Below are 23,246 nucleotides of genomic sequence, written 5' to 3' on the forward strand. Positions count from 1 at the left end.
GAGCCGCAGGAGTTGTGACCCCTTTTTGTTGGTTGTTTTGTCGTAGTTTTGTCGAATGGGGGCATATTTGGGAGGGAATGCTGTCATCTCCAGGTAGGTGTTTGTCAACCTGTGTGTTCTGGCATGTAGGCCAGCACAGACTAGTATATGTCCCTGGGCCTGGAAAGGGTTGATGTCCCTCTCTAGGATGGAGAAGCTGTTATCATTAAAATATGGGGATTCTAATGAGGGGATATAGGCAGCACACAGGAGGACATTTTTCTCAGTTGAGATAATTTCCTTTTGAATTTTTGCCAAATGTAAAATGTTCCTGTTTTGACTAATTTAATAGAGTGGGTTAGGTCTGATCCATACCAAATTAAAATACCCCCTGAGTTTCTACTGGTAGTTTGGTGGATGGGACTACCAGCTCTCTGTAACACTCGCTCTCTCTCAATAGATAAGATGTACTTTCCTCTCTCTGCTGGTCTTTCTATCTAATCCCTCTCTCTCTCTCTCTCTCTCAATAGATGAGATGTATTTTCCTCTCCGACAACCTTTTAAAGTAATAGATGAACCACTCTATACAGTTCAGGGAAATTCAGAGGCACAGCAGCCTATTCTCTCTCTCTCTCGTTATGTAGCAAGGAGGTAAAGGAACAATCACTGTCTCACAAGTCAGCCGCTGGTGTATACTGTGGCCTATTAAAACCTCTTCAGGATTGGTGGGTCCCCTGCGGGACGTTTCAGCTAATGTAGGCCAATGCGATTAGAATGAGGTTGTCAGTAACAAGAAAATTTCCCAGGATATCGACATATCTGATATGGGCAGAAAGCTTACATTCTTGTTAATCTAACTGCACTGTCCAATTTACAGTATCTATTACAGTGAAAGAATACCATGCTATTGTGTGAGGAGAGTGCATAGTTTTGAACGTGAACAGTTACTAATAAACAAATTAGGCACATTTGGACAGTCTTGTACAAGAAATTTTAACAGATATGCAATGGTTCATTGGATCAGTCTGAAACGTTGCACATACACCGCTGCCATCTAGTGGCCAAAATCTAAATTGCAGCTGGGCTGGAATAATACATTATGGCCTTTGTCTTGCATTTCAAAGAAATGCACAAAAAAAAATACAAAACAACGGTTTGTTTTTTCTTTGTTTTATCTTTTACCAGATCTAATGTGTTATATTATTCTAGATTCCTTTCACATTTGCATGTCCTTGCTTCAGAGCCTGAGCTTCAGGCAGTTAGATTTGGGTATGTCATTTCAGGAGAAAATTTAAAAAAAGATACTGTGAAGAGACGAAACCCTGAGGACAGTTTGGAGCAAATCACCTGGTCGGTTTTATCTCTCTGTCCATCTGAGTAAATCCAAAAAGCAGTGTCCATCTCTCTCTTCTCTCTCTCCACTCACTCATTCACTCTCTCACACTCACTCATTCACTCTCTCACACACACTCATTCACTCTCTCGCACACACTCATTCACTCTCTCACACACACTCATTCACTCTCTCACACACACTCATTCACTCTCTCACACACACTCATTCACTCTCTCACACACACTCATTCACTCTCTCACACACACTCATTCACTCTCTCACACACACTCATTCACTCTCTCACACACACTCATTCACTCTCTCACACACACTCATTCACTCTCTCACACACACTCATTCACTCTCTCACACACACTCATTCACTCTCTCACACACACTCATTCACTCTCTCACACACACTTTTTAACCCTCTCTTTATTTCCCTTTTTCTCTGGATTTCACCCTGTCTTTCACTCTGTCATTTTCACTTAATCTCGGTCTCTACCCCTCCAAACTGAGATAACAACATGGGAACAAACAACCCCCGTGGCCCTGGCTGACAGCTGGCATAACAACATGGGAACCAACAACCCCCCAAGGCCCTGGCTGACAGCTGGCATAACAACATGGGAACCAACAACCTCCCAAGGCCCTGGCTGACAGCTGGCATAACAACATGGGAACAAACAACCCCCCAAGGCCCTGGCTGACGAGCTGGCATAACAACATGGGAACCAACAACCCCCGTGGCCCTGGCTGACAGCTGGCATAACAACATGGGAACCAACAACCCCCCAAGGCCCTGGCTGACAGCTGGCATAACAACATGGGAACCAACAACCCTCCAAGGCCCTGGCTGACAGCTGGCATAACAACATGGGAACAAACAACCCCCCAAGACCCTGGTTGACAGCTGGCATAACAACATGGGAACAAACAACCCCCCAAGACCCTGGCTGACAGCTGGCATAACAACATGGGAACAAACAACCCCCGTGGCCCTGGCTGACAGCTGGCATAACAACATGGAAACCAACAACCCCCAAGGCCCTGCCTGACGAGCTGGCATAACAACATGGGAACCAACAACCCCCCAAGGCCCTGGCTGACAGCTGGCATAACAACATGGGAACCAACAACCCCCCAAGGCCCTGGCTGACGAGCTGGCATAACAACATTGGAACCAACAACCCCCCAAGGCCCTGGCTGACAGCTGGCATAACAACATGAGAACCAACAACCCCCCAAGGCCCTGGCTGACAGCTGGCATAACAACATGGGAACAAACAACCCCCCAAGACCCTGGTTGACAGCTGGCATAACAACATGGGAACAAACAACCCCCCAAGACCCTGGCTGACAGCTGGCATAACAACATGGGAACAAACAACCCCCGTGGCCCTGGCTGACAGCTGGCATAACAACATGGGAACCAACAACCCCCCAAGGCCCTGGCTGACAGCTGGCATAACAACATGGGAACCAACAACCCCCCAAAGCCCTGGCTGACAGCTGGCATAACAACATGGGAACAAACAACCCCCCAAGACCCTGGTTGACAGCTGGCATAACAACATGGGAACAAACAACCCCCCAAGTCCCTGGCTGACAGCTGGCATAACAACATGGGAACAAACAACCCCCGTGGCCCTGGCTGACAGCTGGCATAACAACATGGGAACCAACAACCCCCAAGGCCCTGCCTGACGAGCTGGCATAACAACATGGGAACCAACAACCCCCCAAGGCCCTGGCTGACAGCTGGCATAACAACATGGGAACCAACAACCCCCGTGGCCCTGGCTGACAGCTGGCATAACAACATGGGAACCAACAACCCCCCAAGGCCCTGGCTGACAGCTGGCATAACAACATGGGAACAAACAACCCCCCAAGGCCCTGGCTGACAGCTGGCATAACAACATGGGAACAAACAACCTCCATGGCCCTGGCTGACAGCTGGCATATCAACATGGGAACCAACAACCCCCCAAGGCCCTGGCTGACAGCTGGCATAACAACATGGGAACCAACAACCCCCCAAGGCCCTGGCTGACAGCTGGCATATCAACATGGGAACCAACAACCCCCCAAGGCCCTGGCTGACAGCTGGCATAACAACATGGGAACAAACAACCCCCCAAGGCCCTGGCTGACGAGCTGGCATAACAACATGGGAACCAACAACCCCCCAAGGCCCTGGCTGACAGCTGGCATAACAACATGGGAACCAACAACCCCAGTGGCCTTGGCCGACAGCTGAAGTAACAACATCAGTGTGGATGAGGAGCAGTGATCTCAGCATTAACATATTGTATTATTGTGTGCGTGTGTGTGTGTGTCACAGTATTAGCATATTGTAGCAATTGTGATTGTGTTTGATTAATTAAAACCCACACAAACACTAGTGGTCCCTGAGCAGGTGCTGAGAGAGAGAGAAGGAGAGAGAGAGATGGAGACAGAGAGAGACAGATAGATGGAAACTGAGAGAGCAGGTTACAGAGAGAGCCAGGGGGAGAGAGTGGGAGAAAGAGCAAGCAAGAGAGCGAGCGAGGGTTACAGAGAGAGCCAGGGGGAGAGAGTGGGAGAAAGAGCAAGCAAGAGAGCGAGCGAGGGTTACAGAGAGAGCCAGGGGGAGAGAGTGGGAGAAAGAGCAAGCAAGAGAGCGAGCGAGGGTTACTGAGAGAGCCAGGGGGAGAGAGTGGGAGAAAGAGCAAGCAAGAGAGCGAGCGAGGGTTACTGAGAGAGCCAGGGGGAGAGAGTGGGAGAAAGAGCAAGCAAGAGAGCGAGCGAGGGTTACTGAGAGAGCCAGGGGGAGAGAGTGGGAGAAAGAGCAAGCAAGAGAGCGAGCGAGGGTTACTGAGAGAGCCAGGGGGAGAGAGTGGGAGAAAGAGCAAGCAAGAGAGCGAGCGAGGGTTACTGAGAGAGCCAGGGGGAGAGAGTGGGAGAAAGAGCAAGCAAGAGAGCGAGCGAGGGTTACTGAGAGAGCCAGGGGGAGAGAGTGGGAGAAAGAGCAAGCAAGAGAGCGAGCGAGGGTTACTGAGAGAGCCAGGGGGAGAGAGTGGGAGAAAGAGCAAGCAAGAGAGCGAGCGAGGGTTACTGAGAGAGCCAGGGGGAGAGAGTGGGAGAAAGCGAGGGTTACTGAGAGAGCCAGGGGGAGAGAGTGGGAGAGAGCGAGGGTTACTGAGAGAGCCAGGGGGAGAGAGCGAGGGTTACTGAGAGAGCCAGGGGGGGAGAGTGGGAGAAAGCGAGGGTTACTGAGAGAGCCAGGGGGAGAGAGTGGGAGAAAGAGCAAGCAAGAGAGCGAGCGAGGGTTACAGAGAGAGCGAGGGTTACTGAGAGAGCGAGGGTTACTGAGAGAGCGAGGGTTACTGAGAGAGCGAGGGTTACTGAGAGAGCGAGGGTTACTGAGAGAGCGAGGGTTACTGAGAGAGCGAGGGTTACTGAGAGAGCGAGGGTTACTGAGAGAGCCAGGGTTACTGAGAGAGCCAGGGTGGGTTACTGAGAGAGCGAGGGTTACTGAGAGAGCGAGGGTTACTGAGAGAGCGAGGGTTACTGAGAGAGCGAGGGTTACTGAGAGAGCGAGGGTTACTGAGAGAGCGAGGGTTACTGAGAGAGCGAGGGTTACTGAGAGAGCGAGGGTTACTGAGAGAGCCAGGGTTACTGAGAGAGCGAGGGTTACAGAGAGAGCGAGGGTTACTGAGAGAGCGAGGGTTACTGAGAGAGCGAGGGTTACTGAGAGAGCGAGGGTTACTGAGAGAGAGCAACATAGTCTTCTGCAAACACTAATCAGTACCTTCATCTCCTGTTTCAAGTACCTGGACAGGACGCTAGTCCATCGCAGGGCACTACCCCCAGTCTATCCCCTTAATGCTGAGTGCCAAGCAGAGACACATCGGGTCCCACTTTGACCGTCTCTGGTATGACTCTGCCAGGGATCAAAACTCCCAACCTTCCAATCTCAGGACGCACACTAACCATAAGGCCATTGAGTTGGTTTCCCACAGCTCTAAGTACGGACTCCTAAACATTTCCCCTGTAAGTGATAGTGGCAGGTAGCCTTGAGGTTACTGGTTTGAATCCTTGAGCAGACGAGGTGAAAATCTGTTGCTGTGCCCTTGAGCATGGCTGATAACACCAATTGCTCAAGGAGCGCTGGATAATGGTGACCTTGGCTGTGACCCCACTCTCCAAGGGTGTCTCCGGGGGACCCACTGGGCACACACTGGTTGAATCAATGTTGTTTCCACGTCATTTCAAAGACAGTTCGCTGAACCAACGTGCAATTAGTGTTTGTTGCCAGTGGCGAGTTGAGATGTGCAAGAAAGACATGTCCATTTCACACTTGTACACGTGTGTAACAGGACTAGGGGCTGTTGCGGTGACCCCAGTAAAATTCCACGTGACTGTTGAGTCACGGCAATCTCCTCTTATGCCCTCTGGACATGTGTTCGTAGTACCCTCTCGCTAACAACATTTTTATTATTTTTTATTTATTTTAAATTGGTCGCTAATTCCCTGGTATTCAGGGCTCTATTATCCCTCCATCAGGTTCTAATGCCCTGGTACTCAGGGCTCTATTGTCCCTCCATCAGGTCCTAATGGCCTGGTAATCAGGGCTCTATTGTCCCTCCATCAGGTCCTAATGGCCTGGTAATCAGGGCTCTATTGTCCCTCCATCAGGTCCTAATGGCCTGGTAATCAGGGCTCTATTGTCCCTCCATCAGGTCCTAATGGCCTGGTACTCAGGGCTCTATTGTCCCTCCATCAGGTCCTAATGGCCTCGTACTCAGGGATCGATTGTCCCTCTAACCACTCTGATTTCAATGCAAATGCTCTCTAAAAACTCATCAAACACTGATCATCAAAACAGTAACGTGCTTCTAAAACTCACCTCACTGTGATCGATCAATTTGGAGAAAGAAGTTTAACAGCAGGTTGAAACTGAGTGTAAAACATGGTCGTTGTGGATGTTGTTTCAAAGCTTAAAACAATGAAATGGGACAGTGCTTTCTTTCTTTCTTTCTTTCTTATTTATTTTTTATTTTATTTAACCTTTATTTAACCTTTATTTAACCTTTATTTAACCTTTATTTAACTAGGCAAGTCAGTTAAGAACAAATTCTTATTCACAGTGACGGCCTAGGGTGATTAATTCAAAAATCCTCATATGCATACAGGAGCTCATGCATATGCATCGACCTACAGTATTTATGAGCCTAAGTCCTCCCCCCAGATCACAAAAAAAACACAGAATTAAAATAATGATTGAGCCGTTACAAAATAAATAGCTTACCGTATATTACACATGCCAAAAAGGCTACTCCAAAATTAAACAAATTATATTTAATATCACCTTTCAGTGTGGACTGTATTATTAGGCATACTGGAGGACTGTTTCTTTTTTTAGTAATTTTTTATTTTACTAGGCAAGTCAGTTAAGAACAAATTCTTATTTTCAATGACGGCCTGGGAAAAGTGGGTTAACTGCCTGTTCAGGGGCAGAACGACAGATTTGTACCTTGTCAGCTCGGGGATTTGAACTTACAACCTTTCAGTTACTAGTCCAATGCTCTAACCACTAGGCTACCCTGCCGCCCAGTTACCTTATGCTACACTCCAGATGTTCTATCCATGAATCTGGGAGCGCTTGAGGACGTATAGGCCTAGCCGATGCTCTTGTTTCATTGATTGTGCTCTTCAAAACAGTTGTTGATGGTGGAGTGAAATAACCGGAGTAATCTACCTGGCATTGGTGGGAAAGAGGCCTCCATTTGCCATTCCGGTGCAAAGACCTACAGATTTTAAAAAATATATATAATTCTTGACGGTTTCATTTTATAAACGGGCCATTCATAATCGATTTACATTTTTGACTACATTATATTGAGAATAGTCTGGTAGGTCACTTGATGAGAGAACACCTGTGTAAAGCCTGAGATAAGGAACAGAGCGCAATATTTTTGGGCCACTTTCTTAGATCATCAATCGCCTATAGTCCCGTCATGCAGCCCATTTATGTTTTGATTTCTAATACATTCTAAGGTTTGTATCATTCACAAGTAAAGATGCCTAAAACTCCAAAATCTAGCACATAAAGTAGGACCTATTTCAAATGATCACTTTTATGCTCAACATAGTCACTTCATATGCAACATAATCACTTCATATGCAACATAATCACTTCATATGCAACATAGTCACTTCATATGCAACATAGTCACTTCATATGCAACATAGTCACTTCATATGCAACATAATCACTTCATATGCAACATAGTCACTTCATATGCAACATAGTCACTTCATATGCAACATAGTCACTTCATATGCAACATAATCACTTCATATGCAACATAGTCACTTCATATGCAACATAGTCACTTCATTGCTCCTGAAAGGGAAACATTTTCCTTTTTATTTTATTCAGCTAAGATCAATTATATTCTTCTTACTATAAAATCATATACTACAAAATAAGTATGGGACTCAGACACATATATTGTCTGCTGAATGAACAAGCCTAGAGTCTATGGCATGGAGCCTAGCCAGATAACATACTGTAGGACAACTGATGTTCTGTTCTTCTGAGACCTTGACTAAAATAAATAATATATATATTTTTTTAAATGTAGATGTTCCAAAGGCGCGTATTAGCATCTCCATGACTCCAAGCTGGTATCCACGGAGGAATGGAGTTGCTAAACGTGTTTATATGTTAATTAACGTTCAATTACCATGAGTCTTTCGCGTGACAATAACCAGCGGACAAAATGACCGCCAGCCAGGACAACAGGAGAAGTTTAAAAGGCCCAACAATGTATTGCTACTACCACCCCCCCCCCCCCCCCCCTGCCCCCGCCAGCCCCCCCCCTACCCGCCCCCCCCTCCCCCTTCCCCCCTGACCCCGCCCGCCCCACCCCTGCCCCCCTGCCCCCGCCCGCCTCCTCTTACCTGCATGCCTCCGCTGGATTTCTTGTGGTTGAGAAGCAGTTCCACGGCCCCCACCACCTCTTTGCGGATGGCGTGCAGCAGTGCATCTCCGACATACACATTAAAGCTCAGCAGTAGTTCTATGATCTCCAGGTTCTCATTCTCGATGGCGATCAGCAGAGCTGTGCGGCCTAACGGGTCTATACAGTTAATGTTGATCTTGAAGTAGATCTCGGCCTCCTGTGGGGAAGGGACAACGATAGGATAACTCAGGGATGGTGTACCAATAATTGGGAAGGGATGATAATGGAAATTCCATATCACAATAATTATCGTGGTAAGTTGGATAACCGACAGTGAAGGTTATAGGTTATAGGTTATAGGTTATAGGTTATAGGTTATAGGTTAGGGTTATAGGTTATAGGTTATAGGTTATAGGTTATAGGTTATAGGTTAGGGTTATAGGTTATAGGTTATAGGTTATAGGTTATAGGTTATAGGTTATAGGTTACAGGTTATAGGTTATAGGTTAGGGTTATAGGTTATAGGTTATAGGTTATAGGTTATAGGTTAGGGTTATAGGTTATAGGTTATAGGTTATAGGTTAGGTTATAGGTTATAGGTTATAGGTTATAGGTTATAGGTTATAGGTTATAGGTTATAGGTTAGGGTTATAGGTTATAGGTTATAGGTTATAGGTTATAGGTTAGGGTTATAGGTTATAGGTTATAGGTTATAGGTTAGGGTTATAGGTTATAGGTTATAGGTTATAGGTTATAGGTTATAGGTTAGGGTTATAGGTTATAGGTTATAGGTTATAGGTTAGGGTTATAGGTTATAGGTTATAGGTTATAGGTTATAGGTTATAAACTTATTTGAACTCTCTTTTGAAGAAGTTATTTATTTTCATTAATTGAAGGTGCTGACCATCAATCCACCGAAAACTTCCACGCACACACACGCACACACACGCACACACACACACGCACGCACGCACGCACGCACACACACACACACACACACACACGCACGCACGCACGCACGCACACACACACGCACGCATACACGCACGCATACACGCACACACACACACACACGCACACGCGCACACACACACGCACACGCACACGCACACACGCACACGCACACACGCACACGCACGCACGCACGCACACACACACGCACGCATACACGCACGCATACACGCACACACACACACACGCACACGCGCACACACACACACACACGCACACGCACGCACGCACGCACACACACGTCCATCCCTACCTCCAGAGCCATGCATACACGCACGCATACACGCACACACACACACACCTGTCCGTCCATCCCTACCTCCAGAGCCTGTTTGACGCTGCCGTAGTCTCCCTTCTCCACGGTTCCCAGATAGGCCTTCTCCAGGGAAGACAGCTCCGACTCAGACCGGACGATCCGCAGAGGGATACGGTCCCGGTACGAAGAGCTGTCTGTCCGCCGGTAGTACAGCTGAGACATCTCACCTCACCTCAACTCAGCTTTTACGGCAGGTGCTGTTGTGGGTCCTGCTGTGGCTGGGGCATCACAGACTGTAGCGGGACAGAGAAGGTGTGAGAGGGGCAATGAGAGAAGCCTAAATGATGCTGGATGAGAAATACGAGAAATACGTATGACTTTATTCGTTGTGTATATTGTGTTGTATATTGATGGTCGACACAACCAAAACAAAAGGAGCAATAAAGAGAGAGAACGAGAGAAATAGAGAGAGAGAGGTAGAGAGAGAGAGGGAGAGAGAGAAATAGAGAGAGAGAGGTAGAGAGAGAGAGGTAGAGAGGTAGAGAGGTAGAGAGAGAGAGAGAGAGAGAGAGAGAGAGAGAGAGAGAGAGAGAGAGAGAGAGAGAGAGAGAGAGAGAGAGAGAATGTCCTGCGCAAATTTCAAATTGGCTTCTTACCAAAATACCATTTGACAGACCACCTATATACACTGAACACCATTATTGAGAGACAGACAAACAAACAAATCAAAACAAAAACAAAGTCTTCTCATGATTGTTGATATCAAAAAATAATTTCACTCAATTTGGAATCAGGGTCTGCTAATCAAATTGATGGAAAGCGGTAATGGAAGAAAAACACATGATAAATATAAAATGAATGTACACAAACAACAAGTGTGCAGTTAAAATTGACATTAAACACACATTTCTTTCCTCTGGGCTGTGGGGTGAGACAGGGATGCATCTTGATCCCCACCCTCTTCAACATGTATATCACCATATTAGAAGCTGAAGTCAAATGTCTACTTGTTGCTGATGATCTGGTGCTGAAGCACCAGACCTACTGATACCATAGACCTACTGATACCATAGACCTACTGATACCATAGACCTACTGATACCTACTGATACCATTGACCTACTGGACCTACTGATCCCATAGACCTACTGTAACGATTTTCCTCCTCTTCTGACGAGGAGTATGAAGGATCGGACCAATGCGCAGCGTGGTAAGTGTTCATGTTATTTATTAGGACCAGAAACATAAGCAAAATAACAAAGAGAGTGAAACGAAAATGAAACAGTCCTGTAAGGTGCAGCAACCCAAAACAGAAAACATAGAACACAAAACATAGAATGCCCACCCCAACTCACGCCCTGACCAAACTAAAATAGAGACATAAAAAAAGGAACTAAGCTCAGGACGTGACATTCAGTCCCCAACCAAGGAGGGCCTACAGCAGCACCTAGATCTTCTACACAGATTCTGTCAACTTAGGCCCTGACAGTGAGTCTCAGCAAGACAATAATAATGGTGTTCCAAAAAAGGTCCAGTTGCCAGCACAACAAATAAACATTGCCTTTGAGCACAGAAGTAATTATACCTACCTCGGCCTAAACATGAACATCACAGGTCACTTCCACAAGGCTGTGAATGATCTAAGAGGCAAGGCAAGAAGGGCCTTGTATACCATCAAAAGGTACATTAAAATCGACATCCCAATAAGGAACTTAATAAAAATACTCCAATCAGTTCTAGAATTCATTGCCATCTGTGATTGTGAGGTCTGGGGTCTACTCACCAATGAAGAATCCACAAAAAAATGGGACAAACACCCAATTGAGACTCACAAACAGAAACAGACTCCACATAGCCACAGGCCAGCAACACAATTAGACACAACCAAATTCTGAGAAAGCAAAAAATGAAAACTTTGGACACACTAGAAATGATCAACCAAAAACAGAGCAACTTGGAATGCTATCTGTCCCTAAACACAGCGGCAAAATACCTGACCACCGTGACTGACCCAAAACTAAGAAAATCCTTGACTATGTACAGACTCAATGAGCATTGCCTTGCTATTGAGAGAGGTCGCCATAGGAAGACATGACATTCAAGAGAAGACAGGCTATGTGCCCACTTTCCAATAAAATGAGGTGCCAACTGAGCTGCACTTCCTAACCTCCTGCCAACTGTATGAACACATTAGAGATACATACTGTATATATTTCCCACTGATCATACGGACCCACAAAGAATTTGAAAATAAATTAAACATTGATAAACTCATAGCTGTTAGGTGAAATACCGCAATGTGCAATGACAGAATGAATATTTGTGGCCCGTGGTCATGAGTAACCAGTGGAGGACAAACATTGAAAACACCACCAATATTTCTCTTTATTTATCTTCCCAACTATTCGTACCTCAACTATTTGCACATTGCTAAAACACTATATATTTCTGATAATATAACACTTGAAATGTCTATCTTTTTAAAACCGTTTGAGTGCAATGTTTACTGTTACTTTCTAATAATTTTTGTTGATGTTGTTAAAACCTCTTATGGATGATGCGAATTTTCGCAGCTTTTTGTTAAAAATCGCGCAAAATTTTTGCGTCCTGCTACTCATGCCAGGGATATAGTATATGCATATGATGTGTGTGTGTGTATAGAACACACTCTGAAGTCTCTAAAACTGGTTAAATTGTGTCTGTGGCTATAACATAACGTGTTTAGGAGTCAAAATGCGTCGAAAAAAATATCCATCCGCCAGTCAATGTATTGTCTAACGCTGAAAAAAATACATAGGAATCCCCTGTAAACGCCTACAGCTTCCACACGATGTCGCCAGTGCTGTCATTTAGGGGCGGCTTTATCCTTGGTTTGGTGACGTATAAGCACTTCCTTTCTTTTGGCTCACCACAGGATGTTATGATTGGGAAAACATGGACGATGATTTCAAGACTTGCTGCTATCGAATACAGATCGCCCCGTGATCAATTTAATAGATTATTAACGTTTATTAATACCTAAAGTTGGTTTAGAAAAGTAGTTTGATGTGATTTGTAAAAGTATATAGGCAACTTTTGTAATTTTAAAAAGTGACGTTGCGTCTTGTAAAGGGGCATTTTTCTGGATCAGACCGGTCTTCAGCAAATCACATTTTGGGTATACAATGACGGATTTAATCGGGAAAAAGACCCAATTGTGATGTTTATGTGACATATAGGAGTGCCAAGAAAGAAGCTCGTCAAAGGTAATGAATGTTTTATATTTTATTTCTGCGTTTTGGGTAGCGCCGGCTACCGCAAAATCTGTTGTTTTGTTGACGGTCTGGTATTTTGGGGGGGTGATTGCTATCACATAGATTCACAACGAGTGTAGCTTTAATTCACTACCTTGCATTTGTGTTTTAATGAAAGTTTGAGTTTTATCGAAAACAATAGGTGGCTCTCTAAAATATCCAGCCGATTTTGATCCCGACACAGGGAGCTCATACTTAAGAACATGTGTTTTTATTATGTGTATTTTGTTATTTCACTTGTGTTTCATATCTAAACATGTTTTCCAATATTTGTGGCCTGTGGTCATGAGTAACCAGTGGAGGACAAACATTGAAAACACCACCAATATTTATCTTTATTTATCTTCCCAACTATTCGTACCTCAACTATTTGCACATTGCTAAAACACTATAGATTTCTGAATAATATAACACTTGAAATGTCTATCTTTTTAAAAACCGTTTGAGTGCAATGTTTACTGTTATTTTCTAATCATTTTTTGTTGATGTTGTTAAATGTGTTTTTTTCTCAATTATGTTTATTTTGTTATTTCACTTGTGTTTCATATCTAAACATGTTTTCCATGCCAATAAAGCCCCTTTGAAATGAATTGAATAGAGAGATAGGAGGAGAGAGAGGTGTTGACATATTTTCATAACAAAGGAGATGCTGGAATTCATGATGAATGGTCACATCTCTTATTGTACAGTTCTGAAATGATTGGACAGGTATAGTATGCAATTGGTCAAGCCTACTGATACCATCTCAGAAAGACTATAGGAGGCCTTTTCACCACACTGCCTGTTACATAGCTCTACCATGGCATCGAGGTAGCAGAATTGTTAGAGTTCTTTGGAATTTGTTTTCCCAGTAGCCTATAAAACCAAAGATCACAACTAAGAAGACCAGAGCTTAAAATGAACTTGTATGTTTGGTAAAAAGTTAAAAGCACCACAAAAAGAGATTCAGATATATTCTATAAGTGGCCGAATGTGAATCTTACTTTTGAAACACATTCTCCTGGAGAACCAATCCAGGACTAGGAGCCATTTTAATTTCTCCCAGTGCCATCTGATAAAATAGACCTACCGATACCATAGGCCTACTGGACCTACTCATCCCATAGACCTACTGGACCTACCGATACCATAGACCTACTGGACCTACTGATCCAATAGACCTACTGACACCATAGTCCTAATGGACCTACTGATCCCATAGATCGATTGATACAACAGACCTACTGGACCTACTGATACAACAGACCTACTGGACCTACTGATACCATAGACCTACTGATACCATAGAACCTACTGATGCCATAGACCTACTGTACATACGGATACTATAGATCTATTGATACCATAGACCTACTGATACCATAGACGTACTGATACCACAGACCTACTGGGCCTACTGATACCATAGATCTACTGATACCATATAACTACTGATACCATAGACCTAATGATACCATAGACCTACTGGACCTACTGATACCATAGACCTAATGATAGCATAGACCTACTGGACCTACTGATACCATAGACCTACTGGTCCTACTGATACCATAGACCTACTGGACCTACTGATACCATAGACCTAATGATACCATAGACCTACTGGACCTACTGATACCATAGACCTACTGATACCATAGACCTACTGGACCTACTGATACCATAGACCTAATGATACCATAGACCTACTGGACCTACTGATACCATAGACCTAATGATACCATAGACCTACTGGACCTACTGATATCATAGACCTACTGATACCATAGACCTACTGGACCTACTGATACCATAGACCTAATGATACCATAGACCTACTGATACCATAGACCTACTGGACCTACTGATACCATAGACCTAATGATACCATAGACCTACTGGACCTACTGATACCATAGACCTAATGATAGCATAGACCTACTGGACCTACTGATACCATAGACCTACTGATACCATAGACCTACTGGACCTACTGATACCATAGACCTAATCATACCATAGACCTACTGATACCATAGACCTACTGGACCTACTGATACCATAGACCTACTGGACCTACTGATACCATAGACCTAATGATAGCATAGACCTACTGGACCTACTGATACCATAGACCTACTGATACCATAGACCTACTGATACCATATACCTACTGTACATACTGATAACATAGACTTACTGATACCATATACCTACTGATACCATATACCTACTGATACCATAGATCTACTGATACCATTGACCTACCGATACCATAGACCTACTGGACTTACTGATACCATTGACCTACTGGACTTACTGATACCATTAACCTACTGGACCTACTGATCCCATAGATCTATTGATACAACAGAACTACTGGACCTACTGATACCATAGACCTACTGATACCATAGACCTACTGATACCATGGACCTACTGATACCATAGACCTACTGATACCATAGACCTACTGGACCTACTGATACCATAGACCTACTGATACCATATACCCACTGATACCATAGACCTACTGAAACCATAGACCTACTGATACCATAGACCTACTGGACCTACTGATACCATAGACCTACTGATAACATAGTCCTACTGATACCATAGACCTACTGGATCTACTGATACCATAGACCTACTGATACAGTAGACCTACTGTACCTACTGATACCATTGACCTACTGTACCTACTGATACCATAGACCTACTGGACCTACTGATACCATAGTCCTACTGATACCATAGACCTACTGGACCTACTGATCCCATAGACCTACTGTACTTACTGATACCATAGACCTACTGTACCTACTGATACCATATACCTATTGATACCATATATCTACTGGACATACTGATACCATTGACCTACCGATACCATAGTCCTACTGGACTAACTGATACCATTGACCTACTGGACTTACTGATACCATTGACCTACTGGACCTACTGATCCCATAGATATATTCATACAACAAACCTACTGGACCTACTGATACCATAGACCTACTGGACCTACTGATACCATAGACCTACTGAACCTACTGATACCATAGTCCTACTGGACTTACTGATCCCATAGACCTACTGTACTTACTGATACCATAGACCTACTGTACCTACTGATACCATATACCTATTGATACCATATATCTACTGGACATACTGATACCATTGACCTACCGATACCATTGTCCTACTGGACTAACTGATACCATTGACCTACTGGATTTACTGATACCATAGACCTACTGGACCTACTGATACCATAGACCTACTGGACCTACTGATACCATAAACCTACTGATACCATAGACCTACTGATACCATGGACCTACTGATACCATAGACCTACTGATACCATAGACCTACTGGACCTACTGATACCATAGACCTACTGATAACATAGTCCTACTGATGCCTTAGACCTACTGATGTCATAGACCTACTGATGTCATAGACCTACTGATATCATATACGTACTGGACCTACTGATATCATAGACCTAGTTATACCATAGACCTACTGATGCCTTAGACCTACTGATGTCATAGACCTACTGATGTCATAGACCTACTGGACCTACTGATACCATAGACCTACTGATATCATAGACCTACTGGACCTATTGATTCCATAGACCTAGTGATACCATGGACCTACTGGACCTTCTGATACCATAGACTAACCAATACAATAGACCTACTGGACCTACTGATACCATAGACCTACTGGACGCACTGATACCATAGACCTATTGGAACTGCTGATACCATAGACCTACTTATACCATAGACCTACTGATACCATAGACCTACTGATACCATAGACCTACTGTACATCCTGATACCATAGACCTACTGGACCTACTGATACCATAGACCTACTGGAAATACTGATACCATAGATCTACTGTACATACTGATACCATAGACCTACTGGACCTACTTATACTATAGACTTACCGATACCATAGACCTACTGGACCTACTGACCCCATAGTGCAACTGGGTCAGCTGATATCATAGACTTACTGATATCATAGACCTACTGGCCCTACTGATACCATAGACCTACTGATATCATAGACCTACTGATACCATAGACCTACTGGACCTTCAAATACCATAGACTAACTGATACAATAGACCTACTGGACATACTGATACCATAGACCTACTGATATCATAGACCTACTGATACCATAGACCTACTGGACCTACTGATACCATGGACCTTCTGATACCATAGACCTACTGGAAATACTGATACCATAGATCTACTGTACATACTGATACCATAGACCTACTGGACCTACTTATACTATAGACTTACCGATACCATAGACCTACTGGACCTACTGACCCCATAGTGCAACTGGGTCAGCTGATATCATAGACTTACTGATATCATAGAACTACTGGCCCTACTGATACCATAGACCTGCTGATATCATAGACCTACTGATACCATAGACCTACTGATTCCATAGACCTACTGATACCATAGACCTACTGGACATACTGATACCATGGACCTACTGATATCATAGACCTACTGATTCCTTAGACCTACTGATTCCATAGACCTACTGATTTCATAGACCTACTGATTCCATAGACCTACTGATATCAAAGACCTACTGATTCCATAGACCTACTGATATCAAAGACCTACTGATACCATGGACCTATTGATACTGGTCAAGTTTCAAAGGTGGGAGCTGGTTAGCTAGTTAGGTAACATGACTGGACAAAGTTGTTTGTTTTCAAATAAATAGCAAGCGGGTGTGAATCGTATAAAAGACAACCCTCTATATGGTTTAATCTTATAAAATATGACCTGCAAAAATGCAATAGAAGGTATAAAATGTAGTTTTTGTTAAACTGTTTTAGTCATAACTTTTTAACAGCTGGGTCTAGAGACAAGAGGTTTGATTTAGAGACAAGAGGTTTGATCTAGAGACAAGAGGTTTGGTCTAGAGACAAGACGTTTAGTGTAGAGACAAGAGGTTTAATCTAGAGACAAGAGGTTTGGTCTAGAGACAAGACGTTTAGTCTAGAGACAAGAGGTTTAATCTAGAGACAAGGGCTTTGGTCTATTTTATAAGGTCTTTTAAATATTTAAAAAGTAGCCTCCTACAGTACATGTAATTCGATAGTATAGGAATATGACCACAAGCTATAGACTCATCTACCCCCTTAAAACATACAACTCTAAGCAATAACACATCAATCACTATGTAGATTATGACCACCAGCTATAGACTCGTCTACCTAAAGAGCTAACGATGTAAACCTTTCCTACAAGTCTTATTGTATTTATTGATTGATTGACTATGGCTTTTCCAAATTGCCCAATGTTTCATTGTCAATTAGGATTCCAAGAAAAGTTCACAACAGCTGTGGTGATTATTTCTTTATTCTCAAATGAGGAGAGACAAATGTATCACACAAGTCAGAGTTATACTTAATAAAAAAATCTTTAATAAGGGAGAAGGTCACTACATGCACACCGAGTGAATGGAGCGAGAGCTCTGCAGTAATGAGGCTGGTCAGCCCAAAACTCTTGACTCTTGATATGTTATAGCAAAGATACACCCCTTAGTCTACATGACAAACAACAGATGTGTGGAATGGGTCACAAGGTGAGACTTGACATATGAGAAAGTATCCCAAGCCAGATAGCGTTTGCTATGAAAATTGTTCTTATTGTACAGAAACGAGAGTTTGGCCCCTTAGACAAGGCTCTTATCTTATCTCCACTCATTCTATGGCATAAATCAATTGCCCGTTCCAGATACCCCTTTCTCAAGTAAAACCCATGTAATTGACAACACACCTAGACTAGCTGCAGGGAACTGGAGTAGAAACCATACCTTTGCAAAAACACGGCCTTATTAGAACAGAGAGGTTTTACTATTTGTTTAAGTATATACAGTATAATTGTTAACTATTAACATTAAACAAATCAGGTAAATAGGTGATTTTTCTCTCCCACAACAGAAGGCCTGTTATTTGTTGTTATTTACCAGGCAGATCAATTAAGAGGAAATTCCTATTGATAATGACAACCTTCACGTGTTGCCTACGCTACTGTTTTCCTTCGTAACAAAGCTGAGGGGAATGTAGGACCTTTTTAACTTGGTGAAATAGTTAGATGCATTAGCCTAATGCTCTACATAGGTTACTGGGGAGAATTCAGCAGTGATGTAGCGACTGCGGAGACTAACAGCCAGAACAGGATTTGAACCAGCAACTCAGCCTTTAAATGGTACAATTACTTGTTCCAATGAGGTTCAGATCTCCCCACACAGTACCACGATTACACCTGTTGAAAGGAGCACACAGGTGGGCTAGGGACCCACTTTTTTTGGTTGAAGAGTGTGTTGGAGGAAATTATAGTTGAAATGATTAATTATGTATACATTTATTTAAGAACCATTTCTTTTAATACTATTATGTTATGGTATGAAATGTATGGGTTCTTGGTTAAGCTGTTACTTAAAATGTAAGTAAAACAAATGAATTGTCTGTACCTTGCGGGAAGTTTAAGGGAGAGGGATGACATATCTTTTCTGACAGATACGAATGGTCCTTGATATTCCATTAGTGGAGGAGAAGATATCTTTTAGACAGATTGGAATGTTTGGTTTATGAGGGGAGTAGAAGACATCTCCAGACCTGAAAACACTGCGCTATTGTGTGGATCGGAGAGGGTGTGGGAAACTGATGATGTCATTTTATGTTGTCTCTTTAAAATGTAAGGTTCTTTGTATTTTGCTTCAGTACTCTCTTGCAATAAACGCTGTTACCTGACTTTTAAGACTGGTCTCGATCTATTTCATGCATAATTAATGAATTTACAACTCATTAATGAAATAGAGAGATTGCGAATTTGATTTAGGCTACAAAACATATAGGAATTTAGAATTCCTCTAACAGAGTGCCAGGTGACTCGGGCTATATAGCTTCCGATTCCAAAGTTATTGGACGTTTAAATAAGAATATAATTAGCATGTAGCAAATTTGCCCACTTTGGTGATTAGCCTAATTGTGTTTGTATCTAACTTTCAACGTCTTGAAACGTATAAATATGTTGATTTGTTTCAAAGAGTTGATTAGCCCAATAATGAACTAAAGGAACCCAACATTACTCCTTTATAGTCCAAGGACCTTTGCAACCACAGATGGCCACCAGATAATCGCCAGCTGATCGCTCATTAATTAAACCATCAATAGGTGCTTAGATCACCTACACCGCTGATCTCCATTGCATCCATCATCCGCCACCAACTCGCTGCTCAGTAAAGCCTCCCCAGTCAAAACAGCTATTATGAAAACGTTTACTGACGTTTTTGTTCGTTTTGATGTTCGGCTGTTTTTTTTTTCTTTGTTTGCTGTTCGAACATTGTTTCTTGAGGCCGAAGTTCAGTAGCCGAAGTTCAGTAGCCGAAGTTCAGTAGCCGAAGTTCAGTAGCCGAAGTTCAGTAGCCGAAGTTCAGTAGCCGAAGTTCAGTAGCCGAAGTTCAGTAGCCGAAGTTCAGTAGCCGAAGTTCAGTAGTCGAAGTTCAGTAGCCGAAGTTCAGTAGCCGAAGTTCAGTAGCCGAAGTTCAGTAGCCGAAGTTCAGTAGCCGAAGTTCAGTAGCCGAAGTTCAGTAGCCGAAGTTCAGTAGCCGAAGTTCAGTAGCCGAAGTTCAGTAGCCGAAGTTCAGTAGCCAAAGTCTACACCCCTTCATTAACAGGCAGAGCTTAAAAGGATACTTTCAGATTTTGGCAACGAGGCTCTTTATCTACTTCCTCAGAATCAGATTAACTATTGGATACTATTTGTATGTATTTGTGTCCATTATGAAGGAAGTTGGAGATAGGTTTGCGAGCCAATACTAACTAGCATAGATACCCATAGACTTCCATTCATTGCTCCAAAGCTAGTTAGCATCCCAGCTAGCGCAGTGGATCTGGGCCGATTCCGGCTGAGAGTCGGGTCACTCGGCTGAGAGTTAGACTTGGCCGACGTCATATGGCCCAGGTCTGGGCCGCCTTCGGCCGTATTACTTATGGATAGGATGTGGGGATTGAGCTCGGGACGATTCTCGTGTGAGTTATCTGGCCCAAATGTATTACTTGGGGCTCGGGCCGATTGGGGCGACTCTCTGGCAGATGATTACACAGGCTGCTTTATATAATTAACATTTCATTATTTATTTTTCCATATTTTCTAATTATTTGTGATAAAAAACATACATTTAAGATTTAAATGAAATTCTTTAAGAATCCTGCGTAGTATTTTAGTGTTTTCATACTTTGTGCAAGGCAAAAGATGAACATTAAAAACTTGGAAAACCCCCACAAATGGAACCTCCCCAGTGGCGCAGAAGTCTAAGACACTGAGTTGCAGTGCAAACTGAGCTGCTCCAGATGCTGGTTCGAGACCTGTGCCGGCCGCGACCCGGAGATCCATGAGGCAACACACAATTGTCCGAGTTGGGGGAGGGTTTGGCCTGCCAGGATGCCCTTGTCCCATTGGCTGTAGCGACTCCTGTGGCGGGCCAGGCGTTGACACTGTCATCATGTGTATGGTGTTTCATCTGACACAAAATGGTTTTCTTGTGGATGGTATAATTTGTATGCATTCAATATTAATATTTAAAATGACTAAATCAGGTAATTTTGAAAACATGTATTTAAATTTTGAATCGGGCCCCTTCTGAGGGGATTCTGGTAAGATACCGGTCAAAGTCGGTAGATGGAAACTGCCCGTTTCTGGGCAGTCATTAATTTTGATTCCTGGCCGAATCCGACACCAGATTCCGGGCCGATTTAATCCGTTCAGGCACACTGGAAGACGGCTGCTTCAGGGCCGATTCCTCTTTGCTAGCTGGGATTGGCTCGAGGAAATATATGTAACTTCCATCATACTGGACAGAGACATACAAATGGTATCCACAAGTTTACCTAACTCTGGGGAAGTGGATAACGGGCATCCCTTTAACTAGATGCTCTGTTTAGAGGGGAATTGGCTCTAAACAGACAAATACTCCATTTGAACGTGAATCGATGCTCAGTTGTGTGGTATGGTACAAAAAACATGAAGTCCTCTACTTTCATATCAAATCAAAATCATTTTACAAACGCACAATATAAACTTACGATTCACTGTTTTAACAGTTGCAGCCGATAGTATTATTCAGTGACAACACGTTTTGTAGGGTCCGTCTTCCGTGCACATACAGGTGTTCAGAGACTCAGATACTCAGATCAGCACAGGTAGTCGACTTTCCGTAAACAAGCGCTGTTACACGGAGATATGGCTGTGGGGGAACCCTAACTCTAAAAATGAGTTCATACGGAGCCAGAAGTGGGTGAAGCTAAACTGCTGAAAACTCTAGGGATGCCGCCTAGGGTTTTTCCAGAGCTACGCTAGTCCGAGACAAATCGGCACGCACCAGTGCGCAGTGCACTGAATTTTATTAACTCGATCACCAGTTCCTTCTTTACCGATCTGAACCCACAAATAGCCTAGACAACATTATTTTTAGACTGTGTATGATGACTCAAAGTAAATACAACATATAACTCACATTTCGCCGTGGATGTTTAGGGATATATCAATTGAACCCACATAGAAAGGTGCCTCTTCTTTCCAGGCTATTCCGCGTTTAGGGGATGCAACAACTGGTTTTCAAAACAAAACAAAAAAATAACTATGCTTGTATTCCGTATTTAGGTACTAAACGAATAACCTATAACAATCCGTGTTCTATAAGAGGACTTCACATCGTCGAATCCTTGATGATAAATGCATATGTTTTTATCTTCAGAGTAACCTATATCCTACTTTATTCCATTATTCCGTGTGTGTGGAGGACATCCATTAACAGAGCACAGTTGTTTTTCTTCATAATCTCTTCTCTTTTTCCGTTAGAAAGAGATAGAAATGGTGCAGCCTATAGCGCAGAAAACTGGGGCAGACAGGATGGAAAGCGTGCGCAGCGCGCATAGAAAGACGATGAAGTGAACTCCGTCAATCTTGTAGGACATATAACCTACTTCTTTACGATTACAACTGTTTGCAAATATCCTCTGGTTATATTCTCTTATCCTCGATTTCTGTCTGTTCATCCAGCCGCTCCTTTACACCTGTTGTTGGGAGGAAGCGAACCGAACCGAAGCGCTGCGGGTATAAGCTAATAACGCGAGGTCTCAGAGACCCTGGATTCCACTCTGACTGTGGATGCGCGCTGTTGCGCTCGGTGCAAACTACGAAGACGTTGTGCGCACACACACACACGCACGCACGCCCTTACACACGGACGTTTAGCTTTAATTCGATAACACGTATTGTAACGTCAACGAAGATTTTATGAAAACAACAGGAACGCTCATTACAGAACAGGCTTAATTAGGATTTGAAGAACA

General features: G+C 43.4%; 1 protein-coding gene across 1 annotated transcript in view; it reads right to left on the bottom strand.

Annotated features, from left to right (window-relative positions):
- The window catches only part of trpc4a (transient receptor potential cation channel, subfamily C, member 4a), a 59,197-nt gene extending 36,203 nt beyond the window's left edge, over positions 1–22,994 (bottom strand). The window contains exons 1-3 of the mRNA XM_031809087.1: positions 22,409–22,994; positions 9,602–9,831; positions 8,270–8,488 (exon numbers count right to left, since the gene is read on the bottom strand). Of these exons, the coding sequence (XP_031664947.1) occupies positions 8,270–8,488; positions 9,602–9,760 (378 nt within the window). The 5' untranslated portion in view covers positions 9,761–9,831; positions 22,409–22,994. The remainder of the gene's footprint in view (positions 1–8,269; positions 8,489–9,601; positions 9,832–22,408) is intronic.
- Positions 22,995–23,246: the final 252 nt, after the last annotated feature.

The sequence above is a fragment of the Oncorhynchus kisutch genome, linkage group LG29 (assembly GCF_002021735.2).
Source record: "Oncorhynchus kisutch isolate 150728-3 linkage group LG29, Okis_V2, whole genome shotgun sequence".
NCBI lineage: Eukaryota > Metazoa > Chordata > Actinopteri > Salmoniformes > Salmonidae > Oncorhynchus > Oncorhynchus kisutch.